General features: G+C 33.9%; 2 protein-coding genes across 5 annotated transcripts; both read left to right on the plus strand.

Annotated features, from left to right (window-relative positions):
* The first annotated feature begins 859 nt into the window (after positions 1-859).
* LOC104898264 (uncharacterized) lies at positions 860-9,593 on the plus strand. 4 transcript variants are annotated; one of them, XM_019250731.3, is made up of 13 exons: positions 860-1,047; positions 1,243-1,344; positions 1,520-1,582; positions 1,663-1,734; positions 1,825-1,853; positions 2,881-2,931; positions 3,871-3,921; positions 4,584-4,643; positions 4,754-4,836; positions 5,812-5,956; positions 6,866-6,916; positions 7,273-7,377; positions 9,142-9,593. In XM_019250731.3, exons 2-13 carry the CDS (start codon positions 1,335-1,337, stop codon positions 9,271-9,273), a joined length of 852 nt encoding a protein of 283 aa, XP_019106276.2. In that variant the 5' UTR covers positions 860-1,047; positions 1,243-1,334; the 3' UTR covers positions 9,274-9,593. The 4 variants fall into 4 exon arrangements, with proteins under 4 accessions (XP_019106276.2, XP_048504445.1, XP_048504446.1 ...); XM_019250730.3 differs by having other exon boundaries at positions 861-1,047; positions 1,509-1,582; XM_048648488.2 differs by lacking the exon at positions 3,871-3,921 and having other exon boundaries at positions 1,509-1,582.
* Positions 9,594-15,945: 6,352 nt separating this feature from the next.
* LOC104898265 (transcription repressor OFP6) lies at positions 15,946-17,119 on the plus strand. The gene has a single exon (XM_010685318.3). It carries the CDS (start codon positions 16,013-16,015, stop codon positions 16,613-16,615), a length of 603 nt encoding a protein of 200 aa, XP_010683620.2. The 5' UTR covers positions 15,946-16,012; the 3' UTR covers positions 16,616-17,119.
* Positions 17,120-22,251: the final 5,132 nt, after the last annotated feature.

The following is a 22,251-nucleotide window of genomic DNA, read 5'->3' on the forward strand; positions in this document are numbered from 1 at the left end:
TTATAACCAATAATCATGGCTAGCTAATGTCAATTTATTGACACTCATATTATGTAATCTAGACAAAGCTAGATCATATAATTAGCAAAAGACCTTAAACTCAAACATAAATTACGCATTTGTTTAAGCTTAATGTACTAGACGTGTTTGACAACTGTTTAAGTATCATTCAAAAGTTTGATCAAGTTAAAATTCAACTAAGAGTAAAAAAGTAGTTTGGTGAAGTAACTAATCTATTTTATTAGTCGCAAAATAAGAATATTAAAAAACATCAAAATGCATGAGAAAGAATTAAGTGGAAGCTCAATGGTAAAACTCATACGTCCCGATTATGTGATTAGAAGAGTGAATCATATCACCCTCAAATTTAAAGTATTGTTGATTTCTCACAAGTTTAGTTCTCTATTATCTATGTTTTTTTAGTGGTCAGTTAATCTTCGGATTAAACAAAAGTATATAGGAATAATGTTACACCCATCTTAGAGGTGATCATGGGTCGGGCCGGGCCGCGGCAAAAAAATTTTTGCCCATTGGTCGGGCCGGGCCTAAATTCGGGCCGAATTTTTCTGTCCAAAGCCCGCTATTTCGGGCCTAAATTAGCGGGCTTTTGCGGGCCAAAACGGGACGAGCCAAAAAATAGACTAAAAAGTCGTTTTTGGCTTGCCCAAAGCCCGCACAAAGCCAAAAAAATACGGGCGGGCCCGGCCCGCGGGCCGAAAAATTCTGCCCAAAACCCGGCCCAAAAATAGGCCGGGCCGGGCCAAAATGATCACCTCTAACCCATCTCTACGACTCTACCCACTTGCCATATAATGGACTTGCATGTACAAATGTACAATGAAGTCCAAATAATAGTGTCAAAATCAAATGAACACAACCCATCATATGGGAAAATTATGGGTTTTGAGTGATTTTGACCCAACAATATTTTTGAGGCAACAAATGGAGTTTCATGACCACATCTATGACGACCATGTTTCGGTTATTACTATGTTCTCCTATTGCACGACCCTTCTTTTCCACACCACTCTCACTCTGCTTCTCCAGGTAACACTCAAATCTTAATTTCACTTTTCTCTGTTAATCTTTCAGTCTAATCTTAATGATTTTTGGCAAGAACAAATAAGTAAGTAGTGAAAATTAAAATTTGTGCAAATGGGGTAAAACTCAATTCTTTGATCTTCTCTTAATATTAGCTCATTAGCTGGCTACTTCATACAGTAATTTCCAATCTTGTTTCAGATTAAAAACCAACTTACATTGCAAGTGTGCAGAGATGGGTGCTGGCAGTGTGAATTCTGAGTACTTTAGACCAGCAAATTTTCGTTTGTGTAATGTATCTGGGTAAATGCTTGTCAATTTGCTTGTTTTATGTAGTGTGATGATGAATTGATTACAGTGAATTTCTGGGTTTTAATTGGTCAGTAATAAAAATAAGAACTTTAGTCTTTTTTTGGGTATGTATTCATGTAAATTTACATTTTTATAATTGATATATGTTGGTTTAGTTTTATGACAGAATTGCTGGAAATTGAGGCTCCAAGTCCCACAATGCATATATTGTTCATCCCTGGATATCCAGGTTTTCTTGTTTCCCTTTGTGATTTTTTCTCTGATTTTTGGTGGGAAAGAAAGAAATGACTTTAGATGGTAGTATTGCAGGTGTCATTACATTTTACAAGGATTTTCTTGAATCGTTGTATGAACGACTTGATGGGAAAGCATCAATTACAGGCATGCTATGGCTTCCTCTCTCCATCAATACTTTGTTTTTTATTATTTATAGTTTCTCATAGGACTTGTTTCTTTTGTGTTGATTCTCAGCTATTGGGCACATATGCCATTCAAGCAAGGTATGTTGTGAGTAGTACTCGGCTTTCCGTGAAACGGAGATGATCATTTTGTTAGATTTTGTATTACTATTGCTCAAGTAAAAGCTTCGAACATCATAAGTTGTGATAATTATTGCACGAATATATGACCATGAATAAGTGCATAACATCACAAGGCATAAGCTATCAATTGAAAAACTGCACCTTGTTCTTTAGAATGAGATCTTCTCTAAATGATGTAAAATTTTGAGTGAAGAGGCTTGCAGCTTGATTTTTGGGCTAATTATGCTTGAGCCTTGAGGTAGCTTATTTTTGAAACTTCACTCAGGAATTGATTTTTCATGAACTATCTGGTGTCAAATATCTGATGTCTCCTTTGGTTTGGATGGTTCAACTCACGCCCATAAAGTAGTTGGTAGACAAAGGAGAGGGAAAATGGTGGTGCTTATGGAGGGGAGTGAGAGATAGAGGAAGAGGAAGGTGAAAAGGAGCTATGTTGTTACTTGTGCTCGTAACTGTGAGCCAGAGGATGGAGAGGGAGTTGATAAGTTCGTTGAGGATAGTGGTGGACTGTTGGTGGTGGGTTTTCAGGTATGGGGTAATTTAGAAAGAGATTCATGACAAAGAGGAACAGCAAGAAGGGAGGCAAAAGAAAATGACAGGAATAGGTAGCCCCCTTGTAAACCCTTTCCTTAGTGGGACAGACTCGATCTTCAGAGTTCAGACAATCCCCTGAAATGCTGGGTAGCCATTAGCCACCAGTTAATTACCACCGCATCTCAAATAGGTTACCTATATGTAAATATGTAATCACCGAAATATGGGGTTATCTCATTTAGTCACCCCAAACCTCATGTTACCTCAATGAAAAATTTCCTTATACGATAGTAAGACAAAAAAGGGTTAATTGTTATTTTTGAGATGGTGTGCGGGTGTTATCATAATATCTGTATCAATTATTTTTACTAATGAAATATGGTATGTCATCTCTCTTTTGGATAATGAATGTGTAAGGCAATCCCTTTTATAGCATTTAATTGTTTGCTAGGATTGGGAGCATGGGCGCTTATTCTCATTGGACGATCAAATTAACCACAAGGTAAGCTTTGTTTTAGCTTGGCAAATCGCACTGAATTTTCTGTCATACTTAAGGTGACATATCAAAGCATTGGTCATTGTTGCCATTAAACATATTGTAGTTTGGATTATAACTTTCCTAGTTGAGTTCAGTGTGTGCCTAAATGCTCAAGTATGAAGGATAATTTGATGGGATATGATGAAGCCCATTGTCCACACTAGGTTTTGTTTTAATGTATTTTTTAGTTTATAATGTATCTATGATTGTGTTTACTATTCATCTATTATAGCTCTTTTACTTTTATTGCTTCCTAAACTCACTATCAACACCAATAAAAAGGAGTGGAAAGAACCATACATTATTCCCCAAAAAAACATTTTAACTTTTCCTATGATCCATGTTTGATGCATGGAAACTCTCTTCTTTTTCGTGCTTCATTACATCGTCATAACTCTTATGGCCCGTTTGGTAATGGATTTGTTTGTAATTTTGTAAAAAAGTCTCATGTGAATGCTTATGGTAATAGAACATCATCCTTGAATATGTGTTTTTCTTTGTAAATTACAAATACCATTAAATACCACATCTAAAATGGTAGTGGATGATAATGAAAATTTGTGAAGAAAAAGAAAGTATTTTAGGACGGACAAACTTTGCCATGGACATAAGCATGAGATTTTTTCATCACAACATCACGTCTAAATTGATTATTGTTACCATTACTACTATTTATTTCCACCTATTAAGACCCAAGTAGATTGTTAAGATATGAGATTGAGCATTGATGATGGACTCCCAAATCCAAGTAATTGTTATTGGTTCGATTTTGTATTTGGTTGGGGTGTCAAGAGTGAAGTTCATGTGTTGAGTTGAGGAGTTATTTTACTTCAAGAACTTGTTTTGCATATGGTTTCAGTATGTGAGGTGGACTATTGATTTTAAGTCTTTCTGTTGCTGCAGATGGATTTTATTTCCCACGAGCTCCAAAACAACAGCACTCCATTAGTGCTGGTAGGTGAACTGCTATATAGAGCTGATTTTGTGAATATCTACTTGTAGGCTTCTTTAGATACTTCAATTTCTTGTAGCTTGGAAGAACTTGTTTGCTATTTGCGTAATTGCATCATTCCCTTGCTTGCATAACTAAGATACCCACAAGTACCCAGAGAGCCCACGTTGGATTTTTAACCATTTTAATTACTTTCAAAAGCAAATAGAATTCTATTTGTCCCATGTAGTTGAACGATCATAACAGTAAGAGTAATAGGACATTGCTTCTAATTTTCGTATTTTACTTTTATCTTTTTGAAAGTATGCCTCAGGCTCATCATAGCTTTAGATAATGCGTGAAGTGAGACCGGCTGTCCTAAGTTAAGTGCTTCCTTATTCATTAATGATATTATTGTTATAGCTTTGAGAATTGAGATTATGAACACTTGTGAGCAAGATATCAGAGTCGTCCTTGTATCATGACATTATATTTATTATTATGCGTTCTTTTCACTGTATCCTAGTTTATAATTTGATTACCCTGTTATTTGTAGGCTTCTTTAAATCTTTTACGCAGTTTAACTATGCTTCTTGGAATCTGGTCCAAATATTCATCCCTTTTTGAGGTTTTGAACGACACTTATCGTCTTTCTTGAAATATGACTCCAATGCATATATGACAGGTTGCGCATTCCATTGGATCTCACATATCAATGGAAATCTTCAAGAGAGTATCAGATAAGGTACTCGGTTTTCTAGCTTGGAGTAAGCTTCATTTACTTCACCTTTTCCCCTTTCAACTCACTCAAACATAATAAATTTATTAACCTTGATGCTATCTCTATGCTGGCAGATTATCTATTTCATTGGGCTATATCCATTTCTGGCTCTAAATACCAAATCATCGAAGCAAACGACAATCAGGAAGCTAGCAGAGTATATCTCTATCTTTATACTTCGTTCCAGGATTAGTGTAAATTAGTTTTTCCAATTAAGATGACACAGATTGTTCTTCCCAATAAATAAGTTTTTTGTATACTTTCTTGTGAATTATGTCTTGGCTATTTCTTGGAATTGACCCTATTTAGAAGGTGGTAGTTAATCTTATACATATTTGTCTCTCATAGACTCATTATCTTATTTCCTTTTAGTCTTCTGCTTTACTTCGTTTTTTATATGCTTTACTTCGAAAATTTCTGTTACTTCCTATTTGTTATGAAGCGACAAGCGTGTAGCAGTAGCAGTTTATGTCTTTTCAATATAAAGTGTACCTTGAATGGCTTCTATAGCATTGTTGAATACATTAGACAATTGACACCTCCTTATCCTGCCTTGGTGGCAGCCTCTGAGAGACATTGGGCTCTGAATGGTGTGGTATCATTGTTCCTTTTTGTAAATTGTAACTAAAAGGATAAATGTTTATTTTTTAATTTCACCTAATGAATCAACTTTTCTGGCGCACTTTTATGTGTTTTACTGTACTAAGCTTAGAGATGTGTGCTGTTCTAGGCTTTGCTTGCAATTCTACTCATTGGTTTTACATTGGGTGCCACTAATGGTTCACTAGGTCGTTATTGTGCTTTTAGTGGGAGGAGCAGCGTGTCTATTCACTCTATGCTTTGACTGACTTGTATGTGAAGCAGTTAACTTGTAGGCATTGATGTTTCTTTGCCAACTGAACTTTTAAATTCTTCCTGAACTTCTAAGACCTACGCCTACAAGATTTTATGTGTACTTTCTCCATGTGATATCTGCCAGTGCTGGATGTGGTGGTTCCAATTGTGTTATCTATTTACGACGTGATTCTCTGTCATCATGGATTGAGATTATTCTGAGACTAAAGGGTCATCCTGCTTATACTATATACCAAAATTTTATAATAGATCCATTTCTTTGCTCCTTTACTTTCAGGTCTCCTATACTATGTTCATTTGTAAGCTCTATAGTAGCATTGCTGGGCCTTGTCCCTAGTTTGTCGAGGTTTATTGTGAAGAAGACCTTAGGCAACTCATGGTCTGATGCTGCAATAGATGCTGCTTGCTCTCACTTGGTGAAGGTAAGACTTCAGAAACCCTGTTGAGATTGCTACAAACTTTAAATCTTTAATGTCCAAAAATATAGTAAAACAACTACTCTTAATCTTCTCTCCTGTCCATGTATTAACTTTTAGCTCGGCAATCCATGCATATGCTCACTATAAGTCGGTTCTTTTCCTCCCATTATGGACATTTACAAGAGAAAGCAAAATACGATTAGTCAGACTGAGACTTACAAGAAGGAACTTTAGCAATCACCAATCTCACTTTGAAACAGAGAGCCTTAAGTGCTTAACCTAAGTCTTCTGATTGCTACCGAACTTGAGGAAAGCAATAAGCCAGGGAAACTATCCCAAGTACATTAGATGTGTAAACATAAAATTTCTTATTAGGTTAAAGGAATCCTGCATTTCGAGTTTCAACTGGTGATTTTGACCACATAATCAGAAAGAAAAATCAGTAGGTAAATTACCAACTCATTCTAGTTTTTGCAAACACAATAAAAGATAGCCTCGTATGTCTTTAATCCACAAAAAATAGGATTTGAATGACAACAACCTCACCAGAACATTAAAATCAATCATCGCAAAGGACTCTTATCTATTCTAACTTCTCAGACCTATTTTAAATAGCTACAATGGCCAACAGTATAACACCATCGAGTGTGATCTCACGCTCCATTCCATAACTAAATGTGTAACATGCATTTAAGGGCTTACAGATGGAAGCATCATCATCATTGCTGTTATTTTGGAACTTCTATTGAAACTTATAGGTTTCTATTAGAAATTAATCAAAACAAGCTGAACAAAATACATCAACACAGCCTTAGGGATCTTTTTCAAAACTGACCATTTTGTTTAGTGATATTTATTGTGAAATGAAAGGATTATTCTTTCGTCCTATCACTAAACAGTTCATAATTGCAGTACCATACCATGCGAAATGTGCTGTTCATGGCAATGACAGAGTTTCAGAAGGTATTCTTTCTTTCTGATCTTTTATCTACAACTTTTCACGATTTTCTTTTTAGTAATGGACTTATCATATAAATTTGCTAATAGTTCTGCTCCCAACATTTGGTTGGCAGGAAGAGAAGTAACTTTCTAAAAATTGATTCTGAGAAAGATTTTCTTTCTCCATTTTGAGGATTTGCTGGTAGTCTAACATGCCTATATATTGATAGATGGACTCTTTAATTCAAATAGTTTTGGCAGACTATAATTATTGACGGATTTTCTTAGAAAAAGAAAATAGTGGAGTGTTCTTATGCAGTAATCATTTGATTGGACTGAAGAAGACTAATTTTTGCTGATTGTGGTCAATTTCATAACAGTTTTCACAAGCACCAGACTGGGACTTCCTGAGAGAAAAGTCAGGTCAAATTGCATTTTTATTTGGCATTGATGATCACTGGGGTCCTTTGTCATTGTTCGAAGAGGTGAGTGATTTAAGTCTGGCCTTTCTGAGATGTTCCATGTTCAATCATATTGCTATATCTCATCACTTAGCAGAGTATGTAGTATGTACTGACTGCAATTGCATATTGACTTGTATAGCATTTCACTAATTAGTAAATGAATGTAAGGATAGGATCTTTATATTTCGTCCAAGAGATAATTTTGTTCTGCATATAATTTGCAGAAATTATTTGTTTTTAACATAGACTTTAGCCGCCCATGAAATAGCTGCTTCTCGTATGCTAATTGTCAGAATGCTGACATTGGTTGAACACATCTTCTCTGTTGAATTCAGACCACTAGGACTCACTTTTTTCAGCTGAAAAGGGCTCATCTAAACTCATCAGAACTTATTACAAGTTGTGAATTGACCTTGGCCATTATCTGAACTTATTAGACCTTATTTGAACAAATATTAACTAAACGTATTTTTTTAGGTAAAAAGAACAAAGCTAACTCTATCACTTCTTTGGAAATGATTATGAAAGTTTGGATTGTTGGGACTTAGGACACAATGCATCTATAGTTTTATGAACATAATTTGATGCTTCTAAAGAGGTTTTTTTTGCTCATTGCAGGATAAGGGGGTCCATATATATGTAATCTTACCCTTGCAATATTAGAGATACTGTTCTTGTTTGACCCTTGACTCAATCTAATTACTGTCTTCTACTTGCACTAACAAAAATGTCTCTAGTTTAATGAATTGTTTTGATTTAGTACTACATTTTATCTGCACCCATTTTGATCTAGTTGGTACTTAGCATTAGGCTAAACTATCATCTGAAGGGCGATTTGCTTGTGTGTACTGAATGAATTTACTCTCCAATTTCGCTTACTATGTGCTGTCAAAGTTTCGAGTCCCCATGTGCTCCTGTAAAATGTGTCTCTCGATAAATAAATAACTTCTGTAGGCAGGTCAGCACCAATACCTTATTAGAAGCCCTGCTTCAGTTTAAACTAAGTACATTAATAGCTTTTTATGTTTGATGTGATGCTTAGCGTCAGATGTGAGTGTCAGATTTTGGGTATGGATCTAAGAGTCTTACGTGGTAAAGTTTTAACTTGAAACTACAGTTACGAGGATCTAAAGTTCTTATATGGAAAGAATTGAAGTATGTGTATATAGAAATAGAATTGAAGTATCACATCACCACTTTTGTCTAGAAGTGCCCGACTTCCAATAATTATTTGGAGTGACAGATATATTACATGACAACTTCAAGCTGAAATAAAGATTTCTAGCATCATAGCTTGTATGAATTTGTTGAGCTTATTATTTCCCAAAAATCATTCTTCAAATTCTTATTCTGAGACAGATCTTTCAAGATTTTTTACTTGATCACATCATACTCTTTTTCCTCCAAATTCCAATACTATCTCTTACTACCTTTGTTTGTCCTTATCCACTATCACATTCCTTTTCATATTATTATGAACATTATTTCTTGATTCCACTTCCACTTAGAATTGGAAACTAAATATGGAATGCAGGAAGGTAGTTTGCTTTGAAGATTCATATAGTGGTCTATAAAAGAGAGAATGAATGGTTTTGTGATGGTAGATGATAAATAAACAAAGAAAGATTGTAGAAAAGATTGTTAGGAACTCATACGAATTGCCTCTATTTTCAATTGGGACATTGGCCCCTTATCGAGCTCTAACAAATGAAGCTTCTATTCTGTTGGGCGTTGTTTTTGGGTTTCTTCTTTTGACTCCTATATTTTCTTTTGCATGTCATACAGATTTCCAAGCAAGCTCCTGCTGTTGCTCTGTCAATTGAAAAAGAGGGCCATGACCATGCTTATTGTTGCACTGAGGCTGGTTCCACTTGGGTCGCTCAGCATGTAGCGGGTTTGATTAAGAAACATCTGTAAACATTGGCGATGCCGAAATCTCTGTTTCGTCAGTAAAGAATGAAGAGAATGTTTCTTTCCTTCTTTTACTCGTTTCTTTATCCTTGATTTTGGAAGCTTCAACTGATTATAAATTCTGTAATGACTTAAGTGATGCAAGTTTGTCCTGTAAGTTCCCTTAACTGCTAGAGTTTTCCTGTGTACATATCCTACTTAAATAAAGAATTGTTCATCTTAATCCTTGTACTTCTGGGATGATGATCAAATATTTTATTTGAAGACTAACTGCAACTCCATAGAGCGATTATGACTTTTAGTATTGAAGGCAACTTCTTGTATGAGACCGTCTTACAATAATTTATTTTGATATTGCGTGACTTTTGTCTAGTTTCAGACACATTTTTTTCCTTTCATCTTGGTCTAACTTTTGATATCACACAGTAAATTAGTGCAAGGCTGTTTCATCCATGATTTTCACTATATGATTTCAATTGGCTTGGTCACTGGGCCTACTTCATCTTCATCTAAAACTGTCTGTTTCATTTTTCTGAAAATTTCAGAAGCTAGCCATGCCTGCGGCGAGGAGTCCTCATAAATGTAGAAGCAATGCAAATATGTTTGCTGCAGAAGAGTCCTACATGCAGGTTTGTCCAGGTCTTTCCTTGATCAAATTATCACTGTGCTGTGAAAGATATGGATTTCATTACTCTTTCAGTCCTACCTCATTTGTCACAGTCTATGTTACTCGGACACGGATTGAGTGTCTACTTGGATACAAGTGTCCAAATGTCCGACTCGGCTATTTTGTAGAAAAAAGTCAAGTTTTTAGTTAGAAATGAAGTATCCAAGTATAGTGTCGTGTCGGACATGACACGACCCGACACCCCGTTTTTGAGGTAAATGAAGGTGTCGGAGTAATACTTGTCACAGTGACTTTCTACACCAGTATTTTACCTCAATATGAACTTGTAAAAACAATAAACATATCTTAAGATGGCTTTAACAATTGTATAGTAGTCAAATTTTGTAGGTTAGTGTCACAGATCTTGATTTATTCATACATCATTTTCTTGCTTAATCACTGGTGTTGGGTTATAATTTCACAACTGCGGCCCATGTTGAGGGACACTTGTTTGTCTTGAAGTACGTAGAGAATCCGAGGTTGGTACTTTTGTGCCTTTGATTCATATAACCATCTACATTATAGGCGTCGAACTGTTTATGGACCGTAGTATAGACTTGATAGTGTTCATAGTGTGCATTGTATGTGGATCATGGCATGGAGATATATATGCGCCAAGTTGCGCGATTGCACTCTCTTGTGAAGGGCAAGAGGGGAGGGCCAGAGGTAATATTGGCTAGAGTTGGTATTACACGACAATACGACATGAATCAGACTCGATATAGATGGGTTAATGTTGAGATTTTTTGACCCAATTATTTTATTGGGACAAAATGATTGTAAACATTCAATAAATTATTAAAAGAGATGGTCTAATTTTTAATATAAAAGTAGATCTAATCACTAAATGGATTAAACTAGTTACCGAAAAAAATTAACTTAGTTAATATTGAGCTAATTCTCTTTTTAATATTGCACTTACCATTGCCTAATTTTAATTTAAAAAATAGGCGGTTTCTTACAAGACAAACTCAAACATGATACTATGACAAAATCGAATGTAAGAACACTCACTATCTAGCTTGGAGGAGTTTTGTTTGAAAAGCATTCATTAATTGAACTTCTTTTGTTCTTTTCCAACAATTTCATTTATTTATCTATTTATATGGGGGAGGGTGGTAGTTTGCGTAGGCCCTAAAAACCTTTTGCATTTTTGGAGCATATCTGCTTTGCGAGTGAAATTATTTAACTTTGCACTGCTTTTGTAACAGTTAACACCCATGTAATGTTGGGATTAATATCCAAATTCCATCAGAACCCACTCAGTATTTGGCCCAACCGGTCTGACTCGACCGCGACTAGGGTGCAAATTGGCTCCGGCACGTCCTCCTAGTTGGTGGGTTGTTTGACTCTCGATGAACCAACCATTTCGACTTGACCCATCTTGATCTAACTCAAACCAGTTAGCCATTGACAAAATTTCGATCCGCTTGGACCGAGAGGTCCTAGCACATGCCAGTCTACAAGGCGATGTGTGAACACCAGCTCTTGTTGGAAAGCCATCAGTGTCTCAATATGGCCAAACTAGCAAAGATAGCCAACAGGCCCAACACTATATCAACATTTTGTAATCATTTCTTGAAAGAACTTTCTTTATTTGTGGGGTTTAATTTTGGGAGGTCCTAGGTCGCTGTTATGATCTGGGGCCTCGATGGTTTCTAACGAAATTATTTAGCGCTAGATAACACTGTTTTGGCTCATTTCTTGGACCGGCTCATCTGCATAGAAATTACTAAAAGACCCCTACCTCTAGGGAACATAATTTTCCATCAATTGGAGCGGTCTAAAATACCCTCATTTATTGGAGGTCTCATTATCCTCGGTAAATAGCAGTTGTCTCATCAATCAAAAGGTTTTGAATCCTCACCTAACAAACTAGAGCATCTCTCTCTAGACTTTCTCTATCTACCTCAACTGACTTGAGCGTCGGAGGGACGATCCCGAAACAACCCCCGGGTAGTCTAACCTTGTCTTTCAAGTTTCCGGCATACTAATGATTGATTCAGGCGAACGTTCTAGGGGATCGCTCCTACTCAGCGTACTCCAGCAACCCTCAATTTCTAGACAGAAACAAACACCGTGTTAGGAGTATATCCCAATGCCACATTTTTAATGTTTTGGAATACGATCCAGATCTCACGGTATGATTGTATTTATCGTAAACCAATTAAGGAGATATGAATACTAATGACTAGCATAAGTTTTTTTTTTTTTTGCAAAAAATTCATGAAAGATAGTAATAAAATGTATGTAACCTCAATAATTGCTTAATGGCTAATCATCTATACTAATATGTACTAAAAGGTGTTCCTAAGTAAAGAACAATGTCACGTGACATTCTCTTAATAGAGTGTTTTGCTTCATGTATCCATACTAAGGGCCTGTTCTCTTCGGCATAAAATAGCTGAATTGAACTGAACTGAATTGAATTGAATTGAACTTGACTGAACTGAACTGAAATGAATAGTGATATGTGAGTTTAAAAGTATTGTCCAGAGCTGAACTGAATTGAACTGAAAATAAGTTGGGGAGAACATGCCCTAAAGTCTTAACCACTAAACCAAATGATATTTAGTGTTATCATTTTAGAATAAAATATTAATAAACTAAAATATATAAGTATTCGAGATATAGTCTGGGTCTAAAATCTAGTTTATTACCTAAATCTAGTCAAACCCAAACTTAATAGCTAAAAACTCATTAGTTGAATATGAGTCAAACTGAATTATACTAAGGTCTTTTATATTAGAGAGGAAGTTTTTGAAGAAAGCTAGCTAATCACTAATCACATGTTACGAAACAAGAGTTCCTCGTATCTTATTGTGATATTTGTTGATTTAGACAGGATATTAGTATATGCAATTCTGCCTTCCTTGTATCTTTATACTTCATAATCAATTGGGGGCCCATTATCACCTTTCTAACAACATATTTGTTTTTTTTTTTGCAAGAGTTCCGATTCATGAACCACTCTCTATTCTAGAGTAGTTGTAAGAATGTCTTGCTACTGAGGAATTTTCTTAGTTTCTAGGGAGACAAATCATGAAGATGTTCTTTAGCTTCATGCATTATTAGAGTGATAGGCTTCATTATTCTGTTAAAATTAGCTTATTGGTAGTAGAACTAGGCAAAGTTCTGATATGACGATTTCATAATAGCTTATTGATGGTATGCATCGAGAAGAATTTAACAAAATTCCACTTGACTATGTTTTTTATTTATATGATGGCGATAAATTAAAGTCAAAATTAATCAATGAAGAGTGTCATATCACCCAATATTTCATTTAAAACAGAACGGAGAAAGTATTGTATTATGAAAAAACCTCAAAAGTCAGCTTATGAGGTAGAACTACGTTTTAACAACCACTCTGAAACATCGACTTACTAGTTCAATGGCTAATAATAGCTAGTATAATTAACATCTATCGCAAAAACTACTTTTATCGAACCGAAAATTATGAGACTGTCACATTGTTCCCGGGACTAATATCATCAAATAATAAGAAAATGAATGATTCCATTTAGTAGAGTACAAAATCAGTTAGGAGACAAAATCACTGTATTAGCTTGCATTTTGCAATTTGCCCCGTGAATTAAACCTACTATATTACATTATAGTACCTTCTTTTCCAATATTTTAATTCCCTGATTTAATTTACTAATAAATCTGAAATTTTGTCAGGGAAGATTTTATGCTCAAAATTATTCCGTACACGGAAACAACTTAGTAGTTTAATGGAAATAATTGTCCACTAGGGCTAAAACTCAACTTCTTTTATTACTGAAATTATATTGTTTATTTATGCTACAATACCATACAATATACATACATTATACGTACATAAGATCTGAAACTTAAAGTCTGAAAGCTGTACATTCGAAAAGGAAACAAGAACGAAGATATGTAATTAAAGCTAAATTTAATTGATTGACCTAAGCACATGAAGCTGAATTTGCATTAGTCTACATATGATTATATGAATTTGATTGGAGAATAGATGCATGCACTTTTTCTTATTCGTCCTTAAATTAAAGATGCAAAATTGTGTTACGCATGATGTTTTTCTTTATTTTGTGACTTAATCTATCCATTTATAATTTTGAAACATTTTGTCACCAATAATGAGCATAAAATCAGATTGGAGTATATTAAACCCTCTTCGTCTTTTTTTACTTATTACATATTTCGTAATCGGGTCTCTATTTGATATGCTCTATTTCCTTGTTTGTCCATTTTCTATCATATTTGTTATTTTTCCATAAAATTACTGTTTCTACCGTACTTTTCTTATTTCCTAAATTCTTCTAAAACATGTAACAAGTAAGTTAGTAAGAGCATGTTTGATTCAACCTTTTGAGCTCTAAGAAACGAACTCAAATATCTATTCTTTTTCTTTTTGTCTTGTTCGACCTTTCTTCAATCCGTTAACATTACTTGATGCCTTGATAGTAATAGATTCCCCTAGCTTTTGATTTTTGGTGAACAATCAAGGTATCCACTGCCAATAGCAGTGACTAATCCCCTCGTCTCGGGTGCTCCACTTAAGGGTAAAGGGATGGTCAAGAATCTCTTTCCATTTCCAAAGGTTGAGAATCAAACCCCCGACCAATTGTTTAAGAGACAAAGTGAGCAACCATTATGCCAATACCACTTGGTTGATTCCCCTAGTTTGTTAACTTTCCTTTCCCCCTTTAAGTAACATAATCCATTTCATTTGTTGATGTTAATGATTTTCTTTATGTTTCCGCTTCAAAATTTGTACCAAACACCCAATAAAAATAACAAGTTTTGTTACCACTCCTTTCTCCTTTATTTGATTCTTTCCTCTTTTCATTACATAACATGAATCAAACATACTCCAAAAGGAAACAAAGAGGTACATAAATGAAGACAAAGAGATTACCTTTTAGGCTTTTACTGTATAAATTACAGAAAATACTGAGCATTGAAAATTTGAAACAGGTAAAAGGATTCTAAAATATGTGAACCCTAGCTAGATTTTATTATGATGTCATTCACCCCTTTTGTAAGAAAAAAGCAGCACATAAGGATCCTTAGTTGGGTCCCCAATCTATGGAAAATAAAAGTTTGAGCAACTAAAACTAGGCTTGGCTGTCATCTTCACTCCAAACACCCACATGTCATCCTAGTATTTATGACTCCCATGCCCCCACTTAACTCACACACATGCACAAATCCAACTTACATTACATATACCTCTCTTTATTTTATTTTTTTGATATTGAAAAAAAATCTTAAGCTGCCCTCCTTAGTGGGGTGGCCAATTTAAAACATCTTTACGGATAAAAAAGGAAAAATCAATACTTCCTCCGTTTCTTTTTACTCGCTACACTTCTCATTTCACGGACTCCTAGGCAATTTTCGGAGAAGAGAGAGGTAGAAAGTAAAAAGAAAAGGGACCCATGTGGGAGGAGAGAGATAGAGAGAGTTTATTGCCCAAAAAAAAGTGTAGCAAGTAATGTGAAATTTCTCATAATAGAAAGTATAGCGAGTAAAAAAAAACGGAGGAAGTACAATAAGGACAAAGCGTGGATTATGGACTAGGGTGCACAATGCTCATTGTGCACCCAAAAAGAACATACAATTAATATGAAAGAACACGAACTTTTTTCAACAACTTTTCTACTTTAAAAAAGAACACACGGCTTAAAATTAAAGAACGTGCAAATCTATATTTATAAAAGAACAAATGCTATAATAAAAAGAACATATAGTAAATGAACAACTACACTTAAGATAAAAGAACATATACCTTTTAAATTTAAATTTGAAAAAAGAATCTTTACTTGCAAAATTTAAGAAAACAAATAACAATAATTTTTTGAAATTATAGACTCTAAAAATGATAAAACGACGTAGTTTTGAAAAAGGTGCACCATGCTCTACATGCACTTGGGTGCATGTACTTATTTGCGCAATAAGGAGGAGACCAAAACAACGCATTTTGGAAGAGATGGCCCTTATGCGCGCATATACCTCTCTTTATATTCTTAGTCAAATCTACTCTCATTTGCTCCCCCCTATTCTAAGTAAAAACTCTTTTTTCTCTCTACAATGTCCACTTCCAAAAGAAAAGTTCTCTTAAACACAGTCTCAGTAAACTTAGGTTGCAGCTGCAGAAAACCAATATTTTCTTCAATTTTTAACCCAAAACCAAAATCTAAAACACCCAAATACCAAAAATACCAAAACCAATCTTACTCATCCTCAACTTCAAGTACTACTACAACAACAACTTGGGTTAAAAATGGAAATTTTTCATCTTCCTCCCCTTATGATCAGTATTACCCTACACAATCAACTTTCTCTCCTTACATGGATACAACCTCTTCCTCATCCTCATCTCAGCCTTCTACGATAGCCGCACCCGACGCGTATGGTCGGGTGCGGCCTAAGTCTGTGGCTGTGGAGAAGGATTCAAGTGATCCTTATTTGGATTTTAGGCAGTCCATGCTTCAAATGATAGTTGAGAATCAGATTTATACAAAAGATGATCTTAAGGAGTTATTGAACTGTTTCTTACAGTTGAATTCTCCTTGTTTACATGGGACTATTATCCGAGTTTTTACTGAGATTTGGAATAGTTTTTTCTTTTCAGGAAGACCTGATCACTCTTCTCCTAGGTTCTATGTTCGGCCTAAGTCCTATGAAATTTAGTCGTATTAAGGGTTAGACTTGTGTACATCTGAAGTGTCGATTTCTTTTCCTGGACTAAAAAAAAAGCGTCCAAGGGATGATTTTGGGTAGAGTATTTTGTAACATTTTGGTGGTTGTACTAGTTCTGATTTATGTAGCACGGAAATGAAACGTTTCAGAAACCTAAAATTAGAGTTTCGGGAATGGAAACGTTTCATGTCCGTTTAGTTATGATCTATATATGTAACATGGAAATGAAACGTTTCATAAATCGGGAAACCTTTATCTTATAAAATTGGAGTTTCGGGTATGAAACGTTTCGGGTCCGTTCGGTTAGTATGAGTAGATGGATGCATAGTGTTTTAGGTATTTTGTGCTAGCTATGGTTTTGTTCCTCCTTTTTTGAGGCAAGGAAAAAATCTCTAACTTGGCTGTATTTGTAAGTCATGATCATGTGATATGACTAGCAATTGTATGTAAAGATGCTTTACTATATGGTATGAAGTTGATTTTTCAATTTGTTAATGTATTTTGTTGGAGGAAGATAAGTTAGCTTAAATTCTCATTAGAAAAACAAATTACTTAGACTCGTTTGTTATTATTTTTTGTTTTTAGTTTTCAGTTTTTTTTTAAATTAAAAACCAAAAATAAGAAATCATAAAAAGTGATTTTCAATTTTTAGTTGTCAGTTTTCAAAATCATCATGTTCCTAATAAATTTGACTAATTTTTTATTCATTATAAAACATAGATTATATGACTTTGAAAATCAAAAACCAAAAAATAGAAAACTACAGTAATACCGAATGTGCCTGTCTCTAACTTGTACCATCTTATTGAAGAATGAAAAATTGTGGTTATGGTGCTCATTTTAAATTTCAGTAGCACTACTCTACTCATGTCCTTTTCTTGAAGAAAAAGAAAATTTCATATCTAATTTCTATTTTAAGAGTTGGGATTCGTGATTGCCCTTTTTAGGTATATGAAATGGAAGGTCCTATATGGATTCACACTAAGTCAATAGTCACTCTTTTTTTATTATTAATTTGTTTTGTTATTATTATCATTATCATCCTTGTTTCATGTGTATGTTTGAGTGCTTTTCACATAACGAATGATTATATTTTGGCCTATAATATACTTTACATTATTTGTATGGCATATTATTTTGTTTATTGTATAATTTAGCATCTTTTAGTGAAAATTTAACAAAAATTATAATCAATTCATAAAAAGTGCGATTTATATATTTTATATGTTACTCCCTTCGTCTCAAAATAAAAGACAAGCACGATGTTCGAGGTTGAACTTTGACCGTTGAAACTCTCAATTTATGTTGATAGAAAATTCTAAAAAATAATGTTATATTTTTCAAGACGAATACAACAGTATAAATTTTTATTTATCGTATTTGAGAGATATTTTTGTTCAAAGAAAATTTTCGTAAAGCGTGAATGCCTTATATTTTGAAACAAAGGGAATATGAAATAAGTGAAACTGTTAAATATGGGCATGGGTCGCACCAATTAAAAGGAGAGAAAAGACTAAAGAGCTTCCACCTTAAAATCATAAGGCAATAAAGGGGAGCAGCCTGTTTGCCTTATAAAATGAACTCATCTCTTTTTTATCAATATGTTGTGCGCTATATATCATAGCATTAACAAAAACAGTTCTCTATTTTATGTAGGAGTTTTTCCTATAAAAAAAATGTAAAAGTTTTTTCTGAAAAAAAAATTAACACTTATTTTAAAACGAAAGAAATATAAGTTATAGGACATAAAAGTTGAGGTGAATCCAAAGATAAGTGTACCTACTAGAATTTCAATATTTGTAGGTCCTTAAAGAAATCTTTATGGGACACAGGTTAAATTTGGTCAAAAGTGGATTTTCATTTTGTTTCATTGCTTTTTGGTGTAAAAGATGGTAGGACCCTTGGGAGCCTTGAGTTTTTCTTTTCCCCAAATTTATTTACTCCATTATTAAAGCATAAGCTTAAAGTATTGTTTTAGGCTTGTTGATGAAATAAAGACCTAGGGATTTGGAACAGGAATAATTATTATAGCTACATAGGAGGAGTAGTGCGATGGAAATGGTGTGGTTCAGTTGAGTTTAATGCCTCATTAATTAAATTCCGACTTATTTCAAGTTTTGCTCATCTTTCTAGACTCATAACTCACTCATCTTACTTCTTGTTGTCTTTACTTGTTTTCAAGTAGGGTTTATTGGTGTTACTATTTTTCATCCCCCTCATAGTTACTTTGTGAAACACTGAAACCCTAAACTAGTCCCGCTTGCGGTTCAATTTCTTTGCCGCGGTTAGTTCGGACAAATTTAGCTGTTGTATTAGTTGATAGCTATTTTAATTTTTACGAAATGTTAGTGTCTTAGGGTTCGTTCGTTATCATTTTTTGTTTCTAGTTTTTCAAAAACAAAAATATGGAAATCATAAAAAGTAGTTTCCAGTTTTTAGTTATCATTTTTTAAAATTGACATGTTTAGTACAAGTATGACTAATTTTAAGTTCATTATCTCCATATATCATATGATTTTTATATTCATAAAACAGAAAACTGAAAACTTACAGCGATGCCGAACGGGCCCTTAGTGATTAGTTTTTAATTATCAGAGTGAGGTTAGCGGTTGAGGTAGTTATTGATATAGTTACTCTCTTCTGTCTCAATTAGATATAATAGTGATACTTTGTATTTTTTTCATGGGAATTAATGTAAGGGAACTCTTTTATCATTTGTGTAGATGATCTATTTGAATTGGAAACAATAATTTGGTACAACCGATAAGTTTAAGGGATTTAAAATAAGAGGAAAGGAAGAATGTGAAGTCCATTCATGATACATCAAGGTCTACCATGCTCTCAAGGGAATTTTGGTAATATTTTATAAGATTAGAGGCATTTAAGTTCTTTCTTCCCTCTCGTTATCTCATCCCCATTTCGACAAAAATTACAGAAAATGTACAACTATGAATGAGATTTCTCAACAAATTCCATTGCATAATCTTCAAATTGTCCATCATCATCATCTTTGTTATACAATTAAGGTTATCGTTCTTTTTTCAAATTTTCTTTCTCTCTCAAACTTACACACATTCCCACATTCCTGTCAATCAAACGAACACTTAAAAAGTACGTAGTGAAAAACAAAGAAACTTATTAGCTTATGAAATAATACCAAGATTAGAATATTTAGACATCGATGAAAACAATCCAAAAGTGAAAAAAACTATGAACCAAAGATCAAAATTGAGAGAGGAGTGGTAGAGGAGAATGAAAGTAAGAGGTTTGAGTCACACTACTTTTTGTCGAATGCTAGTACCTATGTTGTTTTCAGTTGCATATTTTTTTTTTATGGTTTACGACTTGTAACTTCAACCATTGATATCTTTAATTACATAATAAGAAAGATATTGTTTACTATCTCCATTTTCTTTTAATCTACATAGTTTGATTTCACGCTCGTCAATGTAGAATTTTGGCCATTAATAATTTAATTACGTAAAAATAAGTGTTATCAAAAGTGAATATTTGTAAAATATATGTCGAGACTAATTTAACAAGAACTCACATGACTACATATTTCTTTATATATATAAAATACAAATTAAATGATGATTAAAGTGAAATAATTAATTAAATACTACCAAACTACATCGTGTGTAGATTAAAAACACGGATGGAATAATTTCTTCTAAATGAAATAAGCATGGCCTAAGCCATGGGTACATAATTATATGGCTAGCTAAATTATATGGTTAGCTACTTAACAACCCTTTAGCTTATATATCTTGGGCATATATGTTTGTACTTTCAACAAACTAAACTTTAGTGAAAGGGAGATTTTGCTAAGCTTTTCGGAGCTATAGTGCTTGACATTTGATTGGTTTTTTTTTTTTTTTTTGAGGGGATTGGCATTTGATTGCTGATTGCAACGATAAAAGGATGCAAAAGAGATGTCAGAATTCAGATAATGAAAGAATTTAAAAAAAGGCGTAAAAACTAATCATTACCTATAACATACGAATCTCGTGCTAGAGCACCAATATCCCTCAATAGTTTTAAAAAGGTTCTTTTGGTATATGAAAGCAGTGAGCCAGTGACTAGTGAGTAGTCTATCAATTCGAAGATGATGGTGTTTCTTATATTTTTTTGATCAAATTGTATCTATATGTTTTTTTATGGCTCACAATGAATTTGGAAACAGTTCATACTTCATTCGTTCTGATTTACCTGCAACAAAAGGGGGAAGAATAATAATTTAAGAGGTTATTTGGTTCATCTCAAATTTCACTGGAATTTGGATTTCTTAGGAAGTACAAAATATGATAGTTGTTTGGTATGCATGAAATAGCAAATTCATGAGAAATAGAATTTTCAAGAAAATGGAAATTCCTATGAAGTGTAGGAAATTAATCACCAACCGCCCCTTGGTGATTACAAATTCTTGTGTCAATTACAAATTTTTATGCTCAACCAAACACCCAAAGCCACTTCTTAGGAAATAGAGAAAGAAATTTACTTCTCATGAACAGGGGCGGATCCAGAAATTTTTTATTGTCTGGGCCATAAAATCAAACAAGAAATTTAACTAATCAAAAATTAAGAAATATGAATTTTTGAACGACAAAGATCCACAATCATAATATACTTCGTCTAACAATTAGCAATTATCCTAGTTAAGTAATTTTATTAATGAGATATAAAAATCAGCTATTAACTTAATATGCAATATAACAATAACATATGCAAGTCATACAACGAAAGAGTTAAAAAATTAAAAAAAAAAAAAAAACCATCAGCATTTTTCATCCCATCAAACATCAGTCCTATAGTGAATTGTGATTTTGTGAGAATTCTTGGATACTAGTCATACTACATTATTTTATTCAAACATAAGCAAAACAAGATTGAAATTGATTGGATGAAAATTGCAAGAATTAATAAAATATCAGAAAAGTTAAAGGCACTTAATAATTAACTAATTAAATATAGGATAAAGAAAGAAAGTAAGGTACTCTTCTTGATAAAGTTGGAGATTGGAGAAACCAAGAAATTAAAATCTGAACTTTCTGTTGCACTTGCACTGTATCCTCTCGCCTAGTCGCCTACTTCTCAACTTCTGTACTTCACGCCTGTAGGCTGTAACTATTAACTAGTATTCCAGACTTCTCAACTTCTGATTTTTTTTCTGGACCATGGGGGGGGGGGCCAAGGCCCGGGTAGGCCCCCCCTTGGATCCGCCCATGCCCATGAAATAAGACTTTCCATGGGTATTAAGTTCCAATGGTAACCAAATGAGTCCTAAAGGAGAAGAGAGATAGAGAAGTGTGACTAAAGTGATGAGGAGAGAAATAAAGAGAAAGAATATCTAAAAAATATAGTATTGCATGTAAATTGGAACAAACTAAAATGATAAGTGTTATAAAGAAATAAGAACGAGAAAAAATGAATTTGATTAATTCAACTTCTAAAACTTTAGAACAATTAGAAAATTACAAAAATGAAACAATTCTTTTTGAACAACAAAAAGTGATTAATCAAGTAACCGATTTATGGATGAGTGTTCTTGGGGTAGTCGGTCACGTGCCTATGACTTCGTTTCCCAGGAAATCCGTGCAGCTGAAGATCCTGAATTTGAAACTTTC

Source organism: Beta vulgaris, chromosome 7, assembly GCF_026745355.1.
Source record: "Beta vulgaris subsp. vulgaris cultivar EL10 chromosome 7, EL10.2, whole genome shotgun sequence".
Taxonomy (NCBI): domain Eukaryota; kingdom Viridiplantae; phylum Streptophyta; class Magnoliopsida; order Caryophyllales; family Amaranthaceae; genus Beta; species Beta vulgaris.